This window comes from Dermacentor variabilis, chromosome 8, assembly GCF_050947875.1.
Source record: "Dermacentor variabilis isolate Ectoservices chromosome 8, ASM5094787v1, whole genome shotgun sequence".
NCBI lineage: Eukaryota > Metazoa > Arthropoda > Arachnida > Ixodida > Ixodidae > Dermacentor > Dermacentor variabilis.
This window is the reverse complement of record NC_134575.1, coordinates 46,879,603-46,898,292: the sequence shown is the minus strand read 5'-3', so window position 1 is coordinate 46,898,292 and position 18,690 is coordinate 46,879,603. Positions and strand designations below refer to the sequence as shown.

The 18,690-nt window shown below is 46.7% G+C and overlaps 1 protein-coding gene across 2 annotated transcripts in view; it reads right to left on the bottom strand.

The window, feature by feature from the left end:
• Positions 1-16,756: 16,756 nt before the first annotated feature.
• Nmdar2 (glutamate ionotropic receptor NMDA type subunit 2) overlaps positions 16,757-18,690 on the bottom strand; it is a 218,936-nt gene continuing 217,002 nt past the window's right edge. For both annotated transcript variants that reach the window (XM_075702104.1, XM_075702103.1), the window contains one exon: positions 16,757-17,962. In XM_075702104.1, the coding sequence (XP_075558219.1) occupies positions 17,830-17,962 (133 nt within the window). In that variant the 3' untranslated portion in view covers positions 16,757-17,829. The remainder of the gene's footprint in view (positions 17,963-18,690) is intronic.

Below are 18,690 nucleotides of genomic sequence, written 5' to 3'. Positions count from 1 at the left end.
TGGGGGCGCCGTCTTGGGCCCAAGAGATGAGTGCGAGTTGCGTTTTCTTGTCTGCTCTCATCAGCAGCTGGTTTCAACCCTCCTCGGAGGGAGCTGGCAGTAATGATTGTGGGGGACGGTTACCCTCGCATCTCCAGAGAATGTGTGCCCGAGTGGCGAACACTCCATGGTCGCACTTAGTACAGACGGGATCGTAATCCCCGCCAGTGATGAACTAAAACCTAGAGTGACTGAGAATTGAATCTGCCTGCAGTCTGCGAAGCGTGGTGGCTTGCGCTCGGTCGAGGTCAGGGTGGGGAGGCGGGTACACGCGTCTCGTCTCCTTGCAAAAGTTGGTAACGTCAGCATATGATTCGGGGGCCTCTGCGAGCGCATCTGGGTTCGAGGGGCCGGCCTCCCGGTTAGTTAGGCCTCGGGCTAAACGGTCGACCCCTTCGTTCCCAGAGTTCCCCGCGTGAACAGGTACCCACACTAAGCTTTCAGTTCTGTCGAGAATGCAACCGCGGAGGATGTGTGCGGCGGGTAGACAGAGTGAGTTTCTTTGAGAAATTTTGGATGTCCTGTTTAGAGTCACTGACAACCGTGCGCGCGCGGGGATCCGCGATGGCTAGCGCGATCGGAACCTCTTCGGCAGCGGTGGAGAAGTGTGTGCGCACTGTAGCGGCACTGATGAGAGTGGCGGTTGGCGTCGCCACGCAGGCTACGTATGTGTTAGAGCCGCACATCACTGCGTCCACGTACATGGCATGTTCATCGGCGGAGTAGGTGACGTCTAAGGCTTGTGCCTTCAGTTGGCGGCGCCTATCGTGGCGGCCGGGTAGCATATTCTTGACCATGGTTATGGTGACGTGCCGACTGCAGACTCCAGTCGGGAGTATTGCAGCCACCGAAGCAACAACCGATAAGATGAATGGGCGCTGTAAATGGATGAGGCAAAGGGCTGTAATTTAAAGCGACGCGGCAAGCAGCTTTATGAAGCCACTTGGGATGTTAGGTGCAAAAAGGGATGTGTCACACAACACGTAAAATCAAATTATGAAGGAAGGTGAATACACCACTAGCGCAGGTGTAGCATCTGCTCCTTTCGCTCGAGGCATCAAGAAGAAGGTACAGGTACCGTCATCGTCATTGAAGCAGGCAGCATTATTGCTATTACCTGAGGTCTGCAGTGACCGCTTACATGTTTACGCCGACGGGTCGGTCATGCAGTCCAGTTCAGCAGCTGCGGTATCTGTCGCAGCAGAATCAACAGCGATAAAATTCAGGACATCGCACTTGACACCAATGACGGCTGTGAAACTTGCAGATCTGCGTGCCGCAATAGAACTTATCGATCAGAAAACACCCCAGGAATGATCCCACCTTCTGCAATTCCAAGGCCACCCTACAGAGTTTGCTCTCTGCATTATGCAGTGGACCCCACGAACGACTTGTCTAGGTCAGACGAGAAATTTACCATCGAGCAGTTGATACAATACATGAATTTGTATTTAAATGGTGGCCAAGTCATTGCTGTATCCATGGAAACGAGCAAACAGGTGCAGCCGCTCATTGTTCACACACCAGTCCCGGCTGCGGCGCTATCCCGCTGTCAAGAGCAGACACCGCGCGAAGGCTCCGTGCGCTTGCTTGCGAGCTTACATTGGTCCAGTGGAGTTCGGCAGTCTTTAAAGAAGAGCGCCTTTGTTTTCTGAATCCTCATCTGAAACTCCGCCTTGCACATGGCCTATCACGACGGGAGGTAACTCTCATATGTCGCCTATAGCTTGGAGTAGCTTTTACTATTGCGCACTCTTACCTCATCAGAATGTCCACCATTCCAGATTGTGAAGTTTCCGGGTGCAAAGATATGTTATTATTCACGCACCTTCTATGTGATTGTCATCGCTTCGATGCACAAAGAAAAGTCCTCAGTACTGCGCTCGACAGGATTTATAGCCGCCCCCTTAAGGAAGACAGAATTCTTGGACCATGGTCTCTGCTTCTTCTGCACGAGAGGTACGCGGACAGTGCACATATTTATACTGATGGTTCCACAAACATCCAATGTTCGTCCGGTGCTGTGGTCGTCCCAGCAAGAGCTATTACCATCAGCTTTAGGACTAACCACCCAACGACATCGACATCTGCGGAACTAGCTGCTCTTCGTGCTACACTTTGTTTCCTCAATCGAGAACCACCCCGACAATGGTCAATCCATTAACTCAAAGGCAGCCCTGCAATCTGTGCTATCAGCTCTGCGTCGTGGGCCATTCGAACAGCTCGTGTTTGATATTAGATGCCTACTCCATACATCACATGAGAAAGGACATGACGTGACGTTTCAGTGGCTGCCAAGTCACTGCGGCGTCACAGGAAATGAAGACGCTGATAAAGCCGCTCGGGCAGCTCTTGAAGACACACAGGAAGACGCCACACCACTTTCACGGTCCGACGCAGCCAGCAGACTTCGAGTGCGTGCACGGGAGATAACGCTCTTTCTATGGTGCACTCCAAGCAGTCAGACCAACCGGAGCAATCGTCAATACGACCTGCCCTCTTTGATGCATCTCTGTATGCCATCTGGACTCCGCCGAAGTGAGGCCACCTGCTTTATCGCTTATGGCTAGGGGTGGCCTTCACGAAATCTTACTCATTTCGCATTGGAATGGCCGACAACGCTCTCTGCAATGCCTGTCTTTGCGAGGAGACGCTGGAACACATTCTGTGTGACTGTCCTGAATATAATGTTCAAAGACAGTCCCTGGCGTCCGTTCTAGCGTACCTTGACAATAGGCCATTGTCAGTCGCAACTATTTTCGCATATCGCCGAAAGAAGACATCGCAGCTGAAGGCGACGAAGGGACTTCTTCGATTTATGGAGGAGACGGACTTGGACAAGCGACTGTGACTTTGATGTCACTTACCGCGCAAGAGTGACAGACTGTAACTAACGATGTGTGTGCCGCGTTATATGCTCCCTGTATCTCTTCTCCCAATCTTTCATCCCCCCATTCCGCTCCCATGTGTAGGGTAGCCAACCGGTTAAGCTAAACTGGTTAACCTCCCTGCCTTTCCTTCTCCACTTTTTATTTCCTTCCTTCCTTCCTTCCTTCCTTGGACCATGAAGCAGCCATTGCCGGCACGAATTGCTTTATGAGGGCTAGTGGTCTTTTTGAAGGAAACGGAACCCATTGAAAAAGTATATAATGTGCAAACTGATGCGGTCCTTTTCTTTCTTCTTTTTTAACATTATGTTGTTTCTCATCTTTTATTCCCGTAGCCCATCGCCTTGTGCAGAGCAGCCAGCCGGACACCAAATCTGTTTGACCTCTCTGCCCGTCAACTCCAGATCTCCCTCCCCCCCACTTCTCGTGTTTTCTCGCAGTTTTAACCTTCCTTCAAGTATGTACCAACTAGCCAGCAAGAAGTTCCTACCAAATTATGAAAGATTCATGAAATATTGGGGGGTCGCGGTGCTATGATTACGGGTTCATTTGATCTCTCGGGAGGTGCTGTCTAGGCATCAGAACGTATTTTTTTCTTAGGAAGTCTTCAGTCAGTTTTAAGCGACTTGGTCTATATCGAAATTCTATGAAAAGAATATAAATATTCTTAGATATTTGTTGCATTTCTTCCCCTTTCTGTGGCACTTGTCAGCCTGCTCGTTTCCCATTTTCCTCTCGATGCATTTTATGGGTTTCTTCTTATTAAAAAATGCCCATAAACCGAAATTGAATAATATCCAACGGTCGTCGCTTCCGGCAATCCTTTAGAGCAAGAATCAAACTACATAAATTTCATATTGTCGGCAAAACGAAACAAAAAACTGTGTACAGTTTACCAGAGCCCGCGTATTCCTCATCAAATTGCTATGGATATACGCACAATGTTCATCCAGTTTTGCTGTCTGCACAGAAAAGATAATGCATATTTATATTATATCGTATTCTAGAACCTCAGTCTGTTTTGGCAGCAGCTGTTGCCATCGCTAAAAAGAAGAAAAAAACTTATAGGTGATGCGAACTTTCACGAGAAGCTCAGACGTCCGATGCAGTTTGGACCGCCAGCTGTACATCAGCTGCTTTGAATATATCGATTTACGAAACGATCTAGGAAGCACTAGTCCGACGCGAAATAACGCCAGCGTTACGTTGAAAGACGGAACATGTGGATTTCTCGATCGGCTCAATGCAGAACCGAGTTCTTGCCGAACCAGAACCAAGTTCTGGGTGCTTCCATATCGTGGCAAGCCAATCTAGGGGCAGGACGTGGACTTGTTGGGACAGCCTACGCAATTTGTCCAGCGAAGAACAGCGGCGGCATACTGAAAACAGAAAGGAAGACGACATTCATAGGTGAATTAGAGGTTGGCCACAGATTTCTTCTAAATGGAAAAAGAAAGGATTAAATTTTGAGGTTTTACGTGCCAAATCCACGATGTGATTATGAGGCACGCCGCAGTGGGTAACTCCGGGTTAATTTTGAGCACCAGGGGCTCTTTAACGTACTTCCAATGCGCGGTACGCGGCCGCCGTGGCCGGGATTCAATCCCACGACCTCGTGCTCAGCAGCCCAACATGATAGCAGCCACTGAGCAACGACGGCGGGCAGGTACTGCGATGTTAACTGGGGCTGCGGGAAATATAATTTTATAATGGGTAACGCAGACGAAAACTTACCAAAGCTTCCTTACTGGTTCGAGTAAAGCAGATTTATTCGAGAAAGTCAATCTAGGCGAGCACAAAGAGAATCACTTTAGAAAGAACAATTTAGCCAATTGTAGGCCATAAGGAAAAGCCTTTCTTTAACGTCTGGTTGGAGTAGCTTAAAGAACTACGCCTTTTTTTTTTTCGGAAAAAAGGGTATATCGGGCAAATCGGTCGTTGCCTGAATGCCTCCGTCCGGGAACAAAGCAATAATGAAAAAAAAACAGAACCAACGCACATCTGGCGGCACAGTGGAAAAAAAAACGTGTATGTGGACTACCCAATTTGACAGCTGTGTTGTACTTGCTTTCCATAGCTAGGAAATGTCTGTAGTTGTTATTGAGACGAAGTCGATATGCTATGAAAAATGAAACGTATGTCAGTGCGGCTTGCGGCCCATTGACGAAAAAAAGGAACTGTTGGTTTCCGTATGCCGCATGCGCGCAATGAGCATAATCGAGTGTCCCGTATCTGATTCGTATATATTAGACTACAGAGTCGCTGTCTCTTATTTAATAAGCCAATTGAGTTCTGGGATTATACAAGCCAAAAGCACGCTCTCTTTATGGGAGGCATCGTTGCGGGGCACTCCGGGTAATTTCTTTTTTAGTAACTAGGGTATTCCAACCTGCTTGAGTGTACTATATATTACGCTGCTATTGGAATGCGTCCCCCACAGTAGGGAGCGAAAGTACAATCTCGGCCTCAGCAGCCGCCGCCAAAGCCACAGAACTGCACTGTAAAATAAATTATGCCCTCAAAAGTGAATAAGGTGTAATTCGGTCTGTAACTCAAACTCTTGCACCCTTTTGGGGTGTAAAGTTGTAAGCTATAGACTGACTTGTACCATTCCTTCACGTTTAAGGATGCAAATCATTTTACACTGTACCCCAGCATGTTCAAATAAAAACCAGCTGAAAGTATGGGATATGTGTGTGTCATGTCCTTTAGCTTGAATGTGCCTTACTAGTAAGCATATCTACACGTTAGTGATGTTGGAAACAGAAGTTGGCAAGTTTGCTGGCACCTAAAGCCGCAGCCTAAAAGACCTCGCGGGAGGGGACATGTTACTTCGTGTGAGTTGATAGGCGAGCTAGACACGACCAACCGAAAGTATTCGTCTCGAAAAAAAGGAAGCTGAAACTGGTCGTTGTGCGTTCCGCGCAAGATGGCCTGATTGTTCTGGTCGAAATAAGATGCTTAGGTCCCATTGCATGGACAAAGTACACCTTCTTACGAATTAAGCCAGCAGTAGGACAGCCCTTCTTTTTGTAAACGTCACGCAGCCGTAGGGTTTAGGAGGGATTAGGAGCACATGACGTCACATACCTGCCATTAGGGCAGAGAGGCTGCCAATCGAAATAATGATGTATTACGGTCTCTCCTTGCAATAAACTACGTCCGTCGATTAGCGCTTTGAGAAATATGTTTCTAATACTGACACGTGTACCTGTTCCTCTTTCTCGGGTGACCGCTTCTTCAGTGGCTGGCACAGGTTAAACGTTATCGCTCGGCGCGGACCCACCTGCATGTATCGGTAGTTTCCCGCACGTTACCGATGGTTGTATCCGTTGCCTGTGGTCACCGGACCTTGTGCAACCCGATTGTAAGCGCGACGCGAGTTGTGTAGTATTTTAGGGATGACTCGCGGGCACGCACCAGCGGTTATTTTGCAACCTTCGATGACTAGTGCGCAAAAAGCCGACTTACTTAGCCCCACAGATCATATTTTCGACGATCGCCGACTGTGTTCGCCGCTATCGTTGTTGTTTAAGTGCAGCCCGTTTTAGAGGGCACCGGTTCGCCCCCCCCCCAAAAAAAAACGCAAGTTTGAGCATTCACAGTTTTGCTGCTTACTTCACCGATACTACTTCGTGACAGTATATTTTGCCCCTGTGAATCAATGTTACCATTAGCGATGGTCCACTTAAGAGCTATCTCATGTCGCCTGCACACGAGTTTGTAAGAGGAGGTGCGCTATAATTGTGCGTAATTTTTTTTTCATATATTAGCGGACATTTTACGAGTCACAAAAAGAGGTCTCTGAAAATTCGCCTGAGTATTTTAAATAAAAGCTCCCCGACCTCGGGCTTTCACCCATAGTGCAGTGTGTTGTTCCGGCACATAATGGCATGCCAGAGTGCGGATCACGATGCCGTCTTACCAACCACAAATTAGCCAACGCTCAAATTCAGCACTGTCTTCGCAAAATTATTCGAAATTGTGCAACATCGCTTTGTTTCTTCTGTTTCTTTGTTATTTGTTTCTTTTGTTTGATTCAAATGTTCTGAATTAGCGCTGGTCGTACTGGACTCTGCAGGCGAAAAGCTCCGGGGACAGACTTCAATGAACGACGGCAGCGCGCGTTGTTGCTTCCAAACTCGCTTGAGGCACGAAAGAAACGTCCTCCCAACTTTTCGTCATCAAACCATTCCGGCTTCATTCCCCACTTTCAAGCAGATTAACAGGGCCGCTTAGCGCGATGCAGTGACATCTGGCGAGCGCCAACAGACACGCTTTCCCTGTGTCGAATGCGGGCGTGGTGCACTCCGACGTGGTGACCTACCTGCCCCTGGTTACCTTCGCACTGTCGTTCCTTCACCACGTCGCAACAAACGCTTCACCCTCCCCCCCCCCCCCCCCCCCGACTCCTATGGGCGAATCTTCCATCATGGTAATTGATTGTGCGAAACGCTAAGGCTGCGCTTCGACGAGTCCTGTTACCAAAGATTGCGCAACGGTCTCCGGAAATCATCCTCGGGGAATTTCGCGGTCGTCAACAGTTCACACTACGTAACATGCGCCGACACATCGACACTCGCGACTCTCAGCCATTAGCTGAAACACGACACTGTCGAAACCCTTAATATCACCGACGGCCTTCTTCGCAATCAACGGCGCGCATTATCGTCGCGAAATCGTCGTTCGCCAATGACTCTGTCCCATCACGTACGCCGGAAACGCGGGCAGACTTGCAAACAGGTCCGTTTAGAAGTTAGGCGAGGCTGACGTGGCAGCGACGAAAGACCATACATTCTTTATGAACGTTCCGCGCAATCAATGCGCATGCCAGATTCTTTGAAACCAGCGCCAGAGGATGCAACGAGCTACTTACGGGTCGCGATGTTTCTTTTTTTTTAAACTTAAAGCAAATATACGGAACACCAAAAATGAAGTAAGCTTCGTTCGTGGGCCTATACGCACAACATAAGGATGCACCTACGAACTACACGTCCCTGCCGAGCAAAATTTAACACTTTGTTGCAAATGAACACGTCAGGGCACTCGAGCGAATGTACCATTCAAGTTTCACGTTATTCTTGCTCTCACTACGAAATACTTACGAAGCTGTTTTCCGGGCAAACAGATTTCTCCTAATGTCCTTTGCTTGTTGGAGTGCGTTCATTATTTTCTTCTTTTTCGAGGTTACGTCTTGGCGAGGAAACACGGATGCTATGTCATGGAAGTTGCAGAGTGGCTACCCGCAACATTATCAGGCACAAGGCCACCACAGCCAAAATTTCTGGTGCCCTTTTGGAATGAATTATCCTTTAAAAGAAAACCGACCCCTTAAAGCATAACTATTGTCCCTTTTCGCTATTCGCAAACGTGCTGAGTCAAAAGACATTGAGAGTGCAACGTGAAGCCGCAATGATGTCATGACAATAACAGTAACCCGGGAACACTTGCTGCTGAAAAAAAAAATGAGGGCATCTTGTTTCTTTTTTTCATACTACTCTTCCCAGTCGGCAGTTCTGTGTACGAAGCAGTTCTCGTGCGACGTAACTATCCTACATGACAAGGGAAGCACATAGATCCTTTCCAACCCGAAGCCTATCCCCTACAGTTGCTGAGCCAGATAGCTTCAAGTACAACATCGTCACACGTCAACAAAAATTGTGCGTTTCTTTTTACTTACCACAGACGCGACATAGTAGCCAAGGGGGCGTTTACACAAACATTGTTGCTGGGCGTGCCCGGGTCCACCACCATCTACGTGTCGAAGTCATACACAACGAGGCGAACTTGCCGCAGACACGGCAGGAACCCACCAACACAACACGCAGCAACACTGTAGTTGCCCCTTGCGCGTTCGAAAAGACCAGAACCAGCAGTTTCACTTTGGTCGCATGTGCCAATGACCACACCATACGACGTACGTCGTTCAGACTAACGCCCTCTTCAAGCGACAGCCGAAATCGCGGTCCAGCACACAATCTTCAGGCCGCACCACATTATCCGTTACGACAGGCTTGCCGGGGGACGTTGGACAGATAACGCGGACAACCAACGTCGAGGTTTCTTTGGTGGCATGTGTAAGTTAAAAAAAATTGCCGTTCCGCCCTTAAGGCGAAGCACCGATTGTGATAGCAAGTTAGTAGACAGCTGTACAAAGTCTCAGGCTAGTAATTTTATCAGCCGTATAACCTTGTAAACATTTGCTTATTAACAAAATTAACAATGATAGAATGTGCAAGCGTGATTCAACGACGAAGTAGAAAGAAACAAACACACAGACAGCGCTGTCTTTCTGCGTATGCTACGTCCTTCTTCGGTCGCGCTCACACATTCTATCATAGATTCAAACAAACTATCTTGTCAACGTGTTTTAAATAAATTAACCAGTACGGTATCACGCGCACACAGGTAAACATGAACACGTCTCGCTCGATGACAGCGGAAACTGTCTGGGAAGACGCTGGAGTTAGGTATCGCGGCAGCAGCCACGAGCCATTTGACCTCCGTGCATCTGTGGGTTCAACGCGAACTAAACGCCAAAAGCACAGCGCATACGAACCTACCGGCACTACGCGCACTCTGCAGACATCGCAGATCGCTTTAGAGATGAGGCCCGCGTGGGCGCGCACTTTAGCCGCATGGCAGACCGCTTACAAGACGCACGTGCGCCAGGTACGCGTCCCTACGGCGCCCGCCAAACGCGCACACTACGGTGTCTGCGATTCGCGTGGCGAACGCCGTAGTAGGCGCCATGCTTGTCTCCACTCTGTACGGAGCGGCATGCGAGGAGGACATCGAGGCACTCTAGCAGCCGCAGGAGAAGAACGCCCGTCCTCCCTCAACTGACCCCCCTGCCTCGGGCCCCACAGGAGATGGCACGCATCCGGGCCGCGGTCCTGACTCACGCGCGCGAGATTGAACCGCGTTGGCCGGCTCGCCCTCATACACTTTACTCATACGGAACCTCACGGCGACGGCGACGGCAGAAATGCGCCTGGATTGTCCATGTAATTGCTATCGCAATAAAACTGACGCCATCCGGACATGGCGTGCAAGCAGCGTAGACCACCGTCACCGCAACGAACCAAGCTGCATCGTAGAAGCAGCCTATACGCGACGAGATGACAAAACATATCTGCAAACATGGAGTTGCATGAACTCTGGCAATTCATACTTTCTAGAGTGTTCTCTCGTTCATATGTATACTGATAAGTACCATACCGAACTTTTTTTTTATGTAGGACGTTACTCTTTTTCTGAGGCAGAAGAGAGATTGACATACCGGATCAGCATACAAGCTCGATATAAGCAACTTCGTGCGTACTTTCATACAACCTTTGTCTATATGTTCACAAACACATTGGACGAGACAGGAGTTACCATTAGGCAAGTGTAGGACGGTTCGCAAAAGAAAGGTTTATTTTAAAAAGCGAACCCGATCAGAAGAAGCAAAGTTAAGCGATGCGAACTTCTTCCTCTCTCGGTGGCCGCGCTGTAAATAATTCGTACGCTTTTTATGGTACCACTACTGCCATGAACAATGTCAAGGCAGAGCGAATAACCTCAGGGAAAGGCAGGCAAGTTGGTGCTCTCAGCCGAAATGAAGACCCCCGAAATAGGTACCATATGAACCCTGTCTTCGGACGGAATCATAAAAAAAAGCGGAGCTGCGCAAAAAACATGGCGATGGACGTCAGTAGCGACAGACTGTCCACCTGGCAGCGCACAATCAGAAGCAATTACGTCGGTCCTCCGCTATGCGGTGCCAAGGGCCCCGAAAAGCGTATAATAGAAAGAGCTTGGTGGCACAACCCAGCGCCCTGTTCCAAAGGGGATGCTCATAACATCCATCCATTCATCTAGCGCAGTGCTTCCGCCTTCTAAACAGCCGCGATGGAGGCTGAGATGGGTAGGAAGGAAGGAAGGAAAAATTAGAGAAGGAAAGGCAGAGAGGTTGATCAGTTTAGCTCAACCTGTTTGCTACCCTACACATGGGAGTGGGATGAGGGGGGGGATGAAAGATGGGCTGAAAACGGTAAGTAAAAGCGAAGCAGCAGTATATCAAATAAACACACAGGAAACTTACCATTTCTTTTCTCGTAGACTACGTTTACGCCGCTGCAGCAGCCGCTGGCCTAACGTTTCTACTGTCAAGGTTACATTTCTATTCACTTGGCGATGGCCTTGTTCTCGAAAAACCGTGCGCACTTGCACGCCTAAACAGGGCCGGTCCACGATTCCACGATGTGAACAAAATACCATGCGAGTAACTATATATATGTACATATTTATATATATATATATATATATATATATATATATATATATATATATATATATCACTATTTTTACTGTATTTTTCGGTGACACCAAGGAGTCATTCAGTAAGCAGATCGTGCGGAAAGGCGTTCAGCGGAGATATACTTTCATCGGTTTATGAGCAAGCGGGTCAAAGTAATTACCCCTGATGAGCCTCCGCCACCTTTTATTTCCTACATTGCACCTTACAGAATCTCTCTTCCTTTGAGTATTATTCTCCTGCCATTTCCATAAGCATAAGCTATATGTTCCTGGCTCCCAGCGTCCAGAAAAGTACAAGAAACATTCGTGACGATGAGCGAAACGAGAACATGGTAAAAGTGGGAGAGCCGCCCAAGAAATATTCATGGGGCACAAGCACGGCATAGTTGTTTAATACGTGTGAAAGTATAAGTGTGTTTCAGAAAAATCATATATACTCAGAAACAGTAATAAGGAAATACTACTCTCCATGGTTGCTTCAGTTTTTTTTTTATTTTTCCTCCGAACATCACATCACACATGGGCAGTATGCAGCTGTAGACACGAACCGGCAGGGTCCAGTCGCATCTAAGCGTGGCCGCCAATATGAACGCCGATGGCGCCATCTATAGGCTACAAGCCACAAACGTCAACAAATCTCATATATATATATTTTTTTCAATGTTTTTTATCACACTTTGGCGTGTCGTTCTTGTCTGTGTGTAGAGGATAATATATATTTGATGACGTTTATATATGTATATATATATATGTAAACGTAAGACACATGACCCTTATGTACACAATAGATTTATCTCGTGTCGTAATGGCAATGTATACATAGTGCTTTTGAGCTTATATGTCTTTTCATCTCCTTTCACTTGCGCGCATGACTGTGCTAAAAGTTCGACGGCAACGGATAGTAGCTAACTTCTCTCTCTAAACTTTAATTACGTAGTTATTTACTAATTTACCGCGAAGTGGCACTTGCTTCATTGCTGATTCGGACTGTACTTAGCGAACATGCGGGCCTGTGATATTGCCGCGCAAACATGTTCTTCACTGACAAAGCTTCTCACTTTGCATTCTTCAAAACTGAAACCACATTTGTTTTGTGCGTAAGACTCAGTACAAAGTATGTTCTGTTCTTCTGATCATTTGCTTTCGTGCATTATACAGACCGATGCCCAACCTCTTATTTGGTTGTCGGCATCTAGCTACAATTGAACGGACTGAAGAGGAAGCTCAAATTGTATTGCAGCGTCCGACCAACACAGGAACAACTAGCCGAACTTTATTAATTTCCCATTTTCATGACTGGCAATTACCATAGTAATTTTATGTAGACGTGCCCACCTCTTCTTACATGCGCACGTAAAGTGACGGTTTAAACAGGTATTGTAGTCCCTCGCGAACAATCAACATATAAACTAAGTTCCGCAACACTGTTATTGAACAGAGACGTTCCTATAATAAGCTTAACAATCAACATGGCCTCCACGCCAGCGCTACTGAATCAATACTGAGGCCGTATCCACTTCGCAACATTTCTACCTATATTATCAGGAAAAACACATGAATTTATGGTGTAGAGAAACATTCAAATGAACCCCCATGTTACAATAACACAATCATATTTTTGTGTTAGCGCTATAGTTTAGAATTCCTAAAAGAAGGTCAGTAGGAGAATGCATTGGGCGCGCAACTGTATCGTGAATATCGTTTATAAAATTGAGCACGCGAATGAATACTTGAGACATCTAGGCCCTGCGCCAAGACAGTAGTCTATACACATTTGGTCGACAAGACACCTTTTGAGAAGAATTTTTATAAGCATTAAGTCATGACATTCTATCATTATGTCATGACAACTGTAAATAAATTAAGGTTGATGCGAACGGAAATGCGATAAACTATCGTGAACGACAGCACGGGTCTTCAGCTATCGTATCTCGAAGAAATATAATCTTTTTTTTTCCTTGGTTAAGGAGCTAATTCAGAAAGAACATCCTAAGACGTTTTACTGCAGCATAACTGCGCGCTTTGTCTGCATTTTCCGAGCAACCACACCGCAAGCAAGCGTAAAGGTGCGGTCTGTCATATGTCTAGAACTTTGATATTTGACCATAGTTGCACTATGCATAATACGTAACTTTTTTTGTAAAAACAACAATCATCTACTGAGTGGCGGATAATAAGCTCTTGCGATTCATTCTACGCTGTTTACACGCGCACTTTGAGCAGTCACACGACACCAGCCTACACTCGTGATTTCTTCGCACAGTTTGCTACCCTACCAAGCTGGTGGATGGCATCTCATCGTCTCCAGCTGTGCATGGCGGCATCGTCCCTCAAACCGCCTTCTAAACTACAACATGCGTCCTCACCCCCTTCGTAATTGTCTGTGCTCTAGTCAGCTGCGCTTACGGAAGTCGGTTATACAACTAACATTTTGCTGCCCTCAGCTCAACAGCAACGTTACCAACGTACATACACTGCGTGGTGACTTCAGTTATAGTCAACGCCGATCACTTCTCCTCTGCATTAACCAGTATTTTGCTCGTCACGTCAGAAAACTAGATGACTCTTCTTAACCTTACGCTATCCGCTGTAATCTCGCTGGTTCTTTATCAGGTATGACAGCTACGCATGAAAAGTTGACCTAAGGCATTCAATGTGCTTCGTCTTCTTCGAAGACTTCACTAGCTTGTAATTTACGGCTAGTGTAACACAGTCTGAAGCGAGTGTGATATCTCTGGAAAAACCCATGCTGCCAGAGAATATCCTGTTCCACAACTATACGTAACCAAACTTCAACGCACATCAAGCGGATTCGTGCAGTATTATCCACGAATTTGTAGACATTCAAACACAAATATTCGCCGGTGTGTGAAGTCGTGTGTGGGGACACATTACTTCTGCGTTGTAAGTGTCCGGATTATGGCCCGTGTTGAACGTGCTTGTTAGTATTAAATTTCCCTTAGCATCGCACAGAGAAAGTCCCTGATAAAGGAGAGCTTGCTTGGTAATTGCCAAGCAAGCTCTCCTTCAGCAGGGATCGTTTTTATGAGCTATTCTTTAAACCCAATTATGTTACAGACGATGCTTAAGTCAGTTTTTTTTTTTTTACCAGACAATTGCTTACATGCGAGGAAAACATACTTGGCAGATATTATACTTTATGTTAGGGAGTGTAAGGCGGTCACTAAGGCCTCCAATTATAACATGAGTATTTCTCCGGTTGATATTGTCTTGAGCACCAAAATATTAAATATGCCAGAGCGACCTCCGTAATAAATGTAGTGGCCCAGCTAATTGACTCTTATCCTGAATTACATCTCATCCAAAACTGTGCCGATTACGTAACCCACTACGGAAGCCGCCCAGCATAATTTCTGGCCTGAATTCCTCTCCATTCTGCGAAACATTGTTGAGCGTACAAATAACTTGGCGATTCTGACGCTCGCGCAAAAAAAAAAAAAACCTTCATTTTGCTGATTGAGGTGTTAACGGATTCTGTGAAAAGCCGTGCGACCAAGGACGTGGCGGCTGTAGGATAAATGAAAGTAAAGCAACTTTGTCTGTTTCGAGGCTGTAACCTGGCATCCTAAAAGCCTACGCCCATAGTTAACATCTACTGAGTACCGCGCATTACAACGTAAAATCTGTTTCTCCATCGCATAAATAACTGCACTGCTGAAAGGTTCGATCTCGGCGAATTTCGCCGGAGTCCAAATAATCGCCGAACTTATACGAGTGCCTGACATACCGCGGATTTATCTTCAGTTAAGATCGGGAGTTTGTTTCCTTGCCAACAAAAAACATAATCTCGCTGTGAGGCATGCCGTGAACCGGAAGCTCCGCAATAATTTTGGATCGCTTGGGGCTCTTTAACTTGCACGCTGTGCATGATACACAAACGCTCGCGCATTCCGCACTCATCAAAATGCGGCCGCCACTGCCAGCAGGCATCGAACCCGCGACCTCGTCCTCAACAGAGTAACGCCATAGCCACCAAGCTATGGTGGCAGGTCCTGATGACTTCAAGTACGGAGTTCGGCAATGTTATTTCCGATCGTCTCGAGACGGCGTTCAAAGCCACTGCCTTTGTTTGAATACGAGCGGGCGTCAGAGAAAGTATAAAATGAAAAACTGAAGGCGCTTTCCCTTTCCATATCTCTCCGTTTTGTTTGCAGTATTGACCCACGTGTTCAGGTAAACAGATTATGCTTCCCTTAAATGATATCGCGCGCCAAAAAGCGACATGGATGTGAGAGAAGACGACACACCTAGCGCAAACTTTCAACGAAGTTTATTGTGCCACTGCTTCGATTTTATGCATGGGAGGCAGTGTATACCGCGCATGCGCTTACAAGAAAATGAAGTGCTAATTCATGTAACATAGTTACGAGTCAAGTGATGCCGCGTCCAAGAAACTTAATTTTTCGCGCAATATCATTTAAGTAATGGATTACCAACTTGCCCGGAATGCTGATTTCATTAAGAATATGCTTAAGATCCATTAAAGGCTGAGGGTGATCCACTTGCGCCCTGTGTCTACGGATACCAGTGAAAACACCTATATTCATCCATAAAGTTTGCACTGTAATGTTACACTACGATTTTGGAACTATTGCCGTTCTTTCCATAGAGGCACGTCAGTTTTTCATCCAATTTTTTTTATCTCGCTTACGTGCCACGCTTATTAATCACTTCACTAGATGCACAAGGAGAGGTACCGATCTGATATTCTTTATTCTATATTTGTTCATTTGGGTTTCCGCTTCAGGCAGCGTATTCATGACGTACCATATATATATATATATTTATTACCGACTTATTGGACGCGTTGATGGAGCCACTTTTCGCACGAATTTAAGGCCAGGAAGCTGTATTCCCTACTATTTCTTACTTGAGTCTCCGTTATTAGCATTTCGGCGCTGCTGTCAACCACGTATCCTCAGAGTATCTCACCGCGTACTTTGAAGGCATCGTCAGTGGAACGATCTAGAAAAAAAGAAAACATAGCCGGCGTGGTAAGAATGGCACTAAGCGGCTGCAAGTCCCGTCAGGAGGTCTGAATCGGCGATCCTAAACCTGCACACAGACCAACAGGTTGCAGGCTTGTTTACGACTTTTCCCGCTCCGCTGCGTCTATAAGCATTTGTTCACCACTGCAACACTTCATATCACGTGTGAGCGCGCCATCCACTCTACGTGCTCATTGCACGTGTGGCAAGATACGTGGCCCGGAGCAACGTTACTGGGTTGCGACGGTTGCTCCAGTAAGAAAAAAGCTTTAGCTCGGGAGCTTCGGCTAAACGCGTGGCAAACATGAAATTGTTTTCCTCGGCCACCCCTCTATCTATATTTGTGATGCTTGTTGCATTCAAAAGACAAAGTTTTAATCTAGCGACGGTAAGAAGCGTAGCTTTTATTTAGGCCGACATTTACTTTGAAAAATTGTTGAAAATACCAGTATTAAAAAAAAATGAAAACCCAAGCGCGAGAACTTTGAAACTGCGTACCTCAGAATTCAAAAGGAACGTTATCCGTTATCTAAATTGCACAACCATACGTCTAAGAGGAGACACGTGGTTTAATATAGGCTGCTGTGAAATATACCATTATACCAGTACTTTTTCAAACCCTTCGTAAATATTGAAACAGTCTCATGTTACGTGTAAATCTATATATTAAATTTGACCACTTTAATTTACAGGACTGCGATATAAGTTTTCGATACACAGTTACAAATTTGTAAACATTGTGCTCAACGTTTTCTTTTTTAAATCACCAATTTCAGGAAATTTTTGTAAGGCATTATATGCCCTAAATCAAAATTACGTTTCACAGAGTCACTAGAATATAACTTTCGAAAATGCAAGAAAATTCGATCAAGTCAGTCCAGCGGTTGTCTCATAAAAGCACTTCAGCGTTTTACGTGTATTTGAATAGGGGACTCGGAGTTGGTCCTGAGCTAAAGCTTCATCTTAAGACCAAATTTACCTAAACCAAACACCTCAGTGTTCCCGCGATCATCGCCCGGTGGGCCTCGATTTGTTCCTTCTGTGCACGTCTGCCATCATCATACGTTTCGTGTTCAACAAAGTCAAACGTAGCAGTCAGTGCGGCGTTAATACATTCAGCCTGATTTCCACTGAACCTGACTACACGCACCCTTTATATTATTTCCTCTCCACAAAACAGACGACATCAGCGTAGTCACAATAACAAGGTGCCCGAACCACGTGTTTAACATTCGCCGGTCAAACGAAGGCAGTGCAATATTTCTCCGGCACACCTTTTCCTGTGGCCTCTTACCATTCCTTTTTGCCGGTTCCAACCGCATAACGGACCAAAGCCGTTCACGCAGGCTCGCTATACCATTCGCGGTACGCCGACCTGTACGACACCGCTGGTGGCGCTGCAGGCGACAGCGATGGTGGTGGCGGCGATCGCCACCAGAGGTCGTCTGCTACCACTCCGCCGGCGCGGGTGCACCGGCACGTCTGTGCGCCATGTTGGCTCCCCGCGCAAGATCGTCTGTCTCTGTGCAAATATAGATGGTTGTTGGCAAGTGGCGCTTTTTTATCACGTGTGCGTGTCCGTTGCTGCGGCATCATAACACGGTCTCCTTCTCGGTGATCTCTCGCTGGATGAGCGCCACAGGGCCGCCCCTGGAATCCGAAGGCGTCACCCGGTTGTTGGTCCCCTCCCGAGACCGCAGAAGCTCGTGCACTGTCGACGGTGGCCTGCATAGCGAAGCAGGAGGACCTCGTTTCGCTCACTGGGCTCGTAAGAAGTGCGTTCGATCGAGCTTCTCGGTTTCCTATTCCTTTCCGTAACACACACAAGCGACCACAACCCCACTGAAACAATCTGCGTGCGGTCCAATATTTCAATATCATCTCGATACGATTCTCGTCTAGATTAGACTGAATCTATGTAGAATCAGCGTAGGTTCCGCAACAATTACACGGGAAGCGTGTACGGCAAATATATGAACTAATGACATATGAACGTTACAGCAGGGAAATAACGACACAGAGAGGTCGCATGAAAACCGACAATACCAGCGCTGACTAACGGGTGGTGGTTTATTCAGGAAACGCTCATTATACACGTACAAGCGTGTTTTTAAAACTTGCGATAGGTCATATCCCAGCACATTTTCCTACACAGCCATCTACGGTGTTTTCGAGTTCCATTTCATGACTCAGTAGTGTTGAGAAAGCGTGGCCTGCATATCTACCACATATTCTGCAAGAACATATGCGTCCATAATTTCCCGGGACAAAGTGTATCAGTGTCTAAGTAAAACTGTCGTCGTCTTTTCGCACATTCTAAGGAGAATGACTGCGTTCTTTACTGAATATGTCTCCAGCACGACTCATGGCAGAGAGCAATGCCCTCCTCATCAAGTAAAAATCATAAAAGCGGGCCCCGAGAACCTCTAATCCCATTGTCATTCGGGAACAGG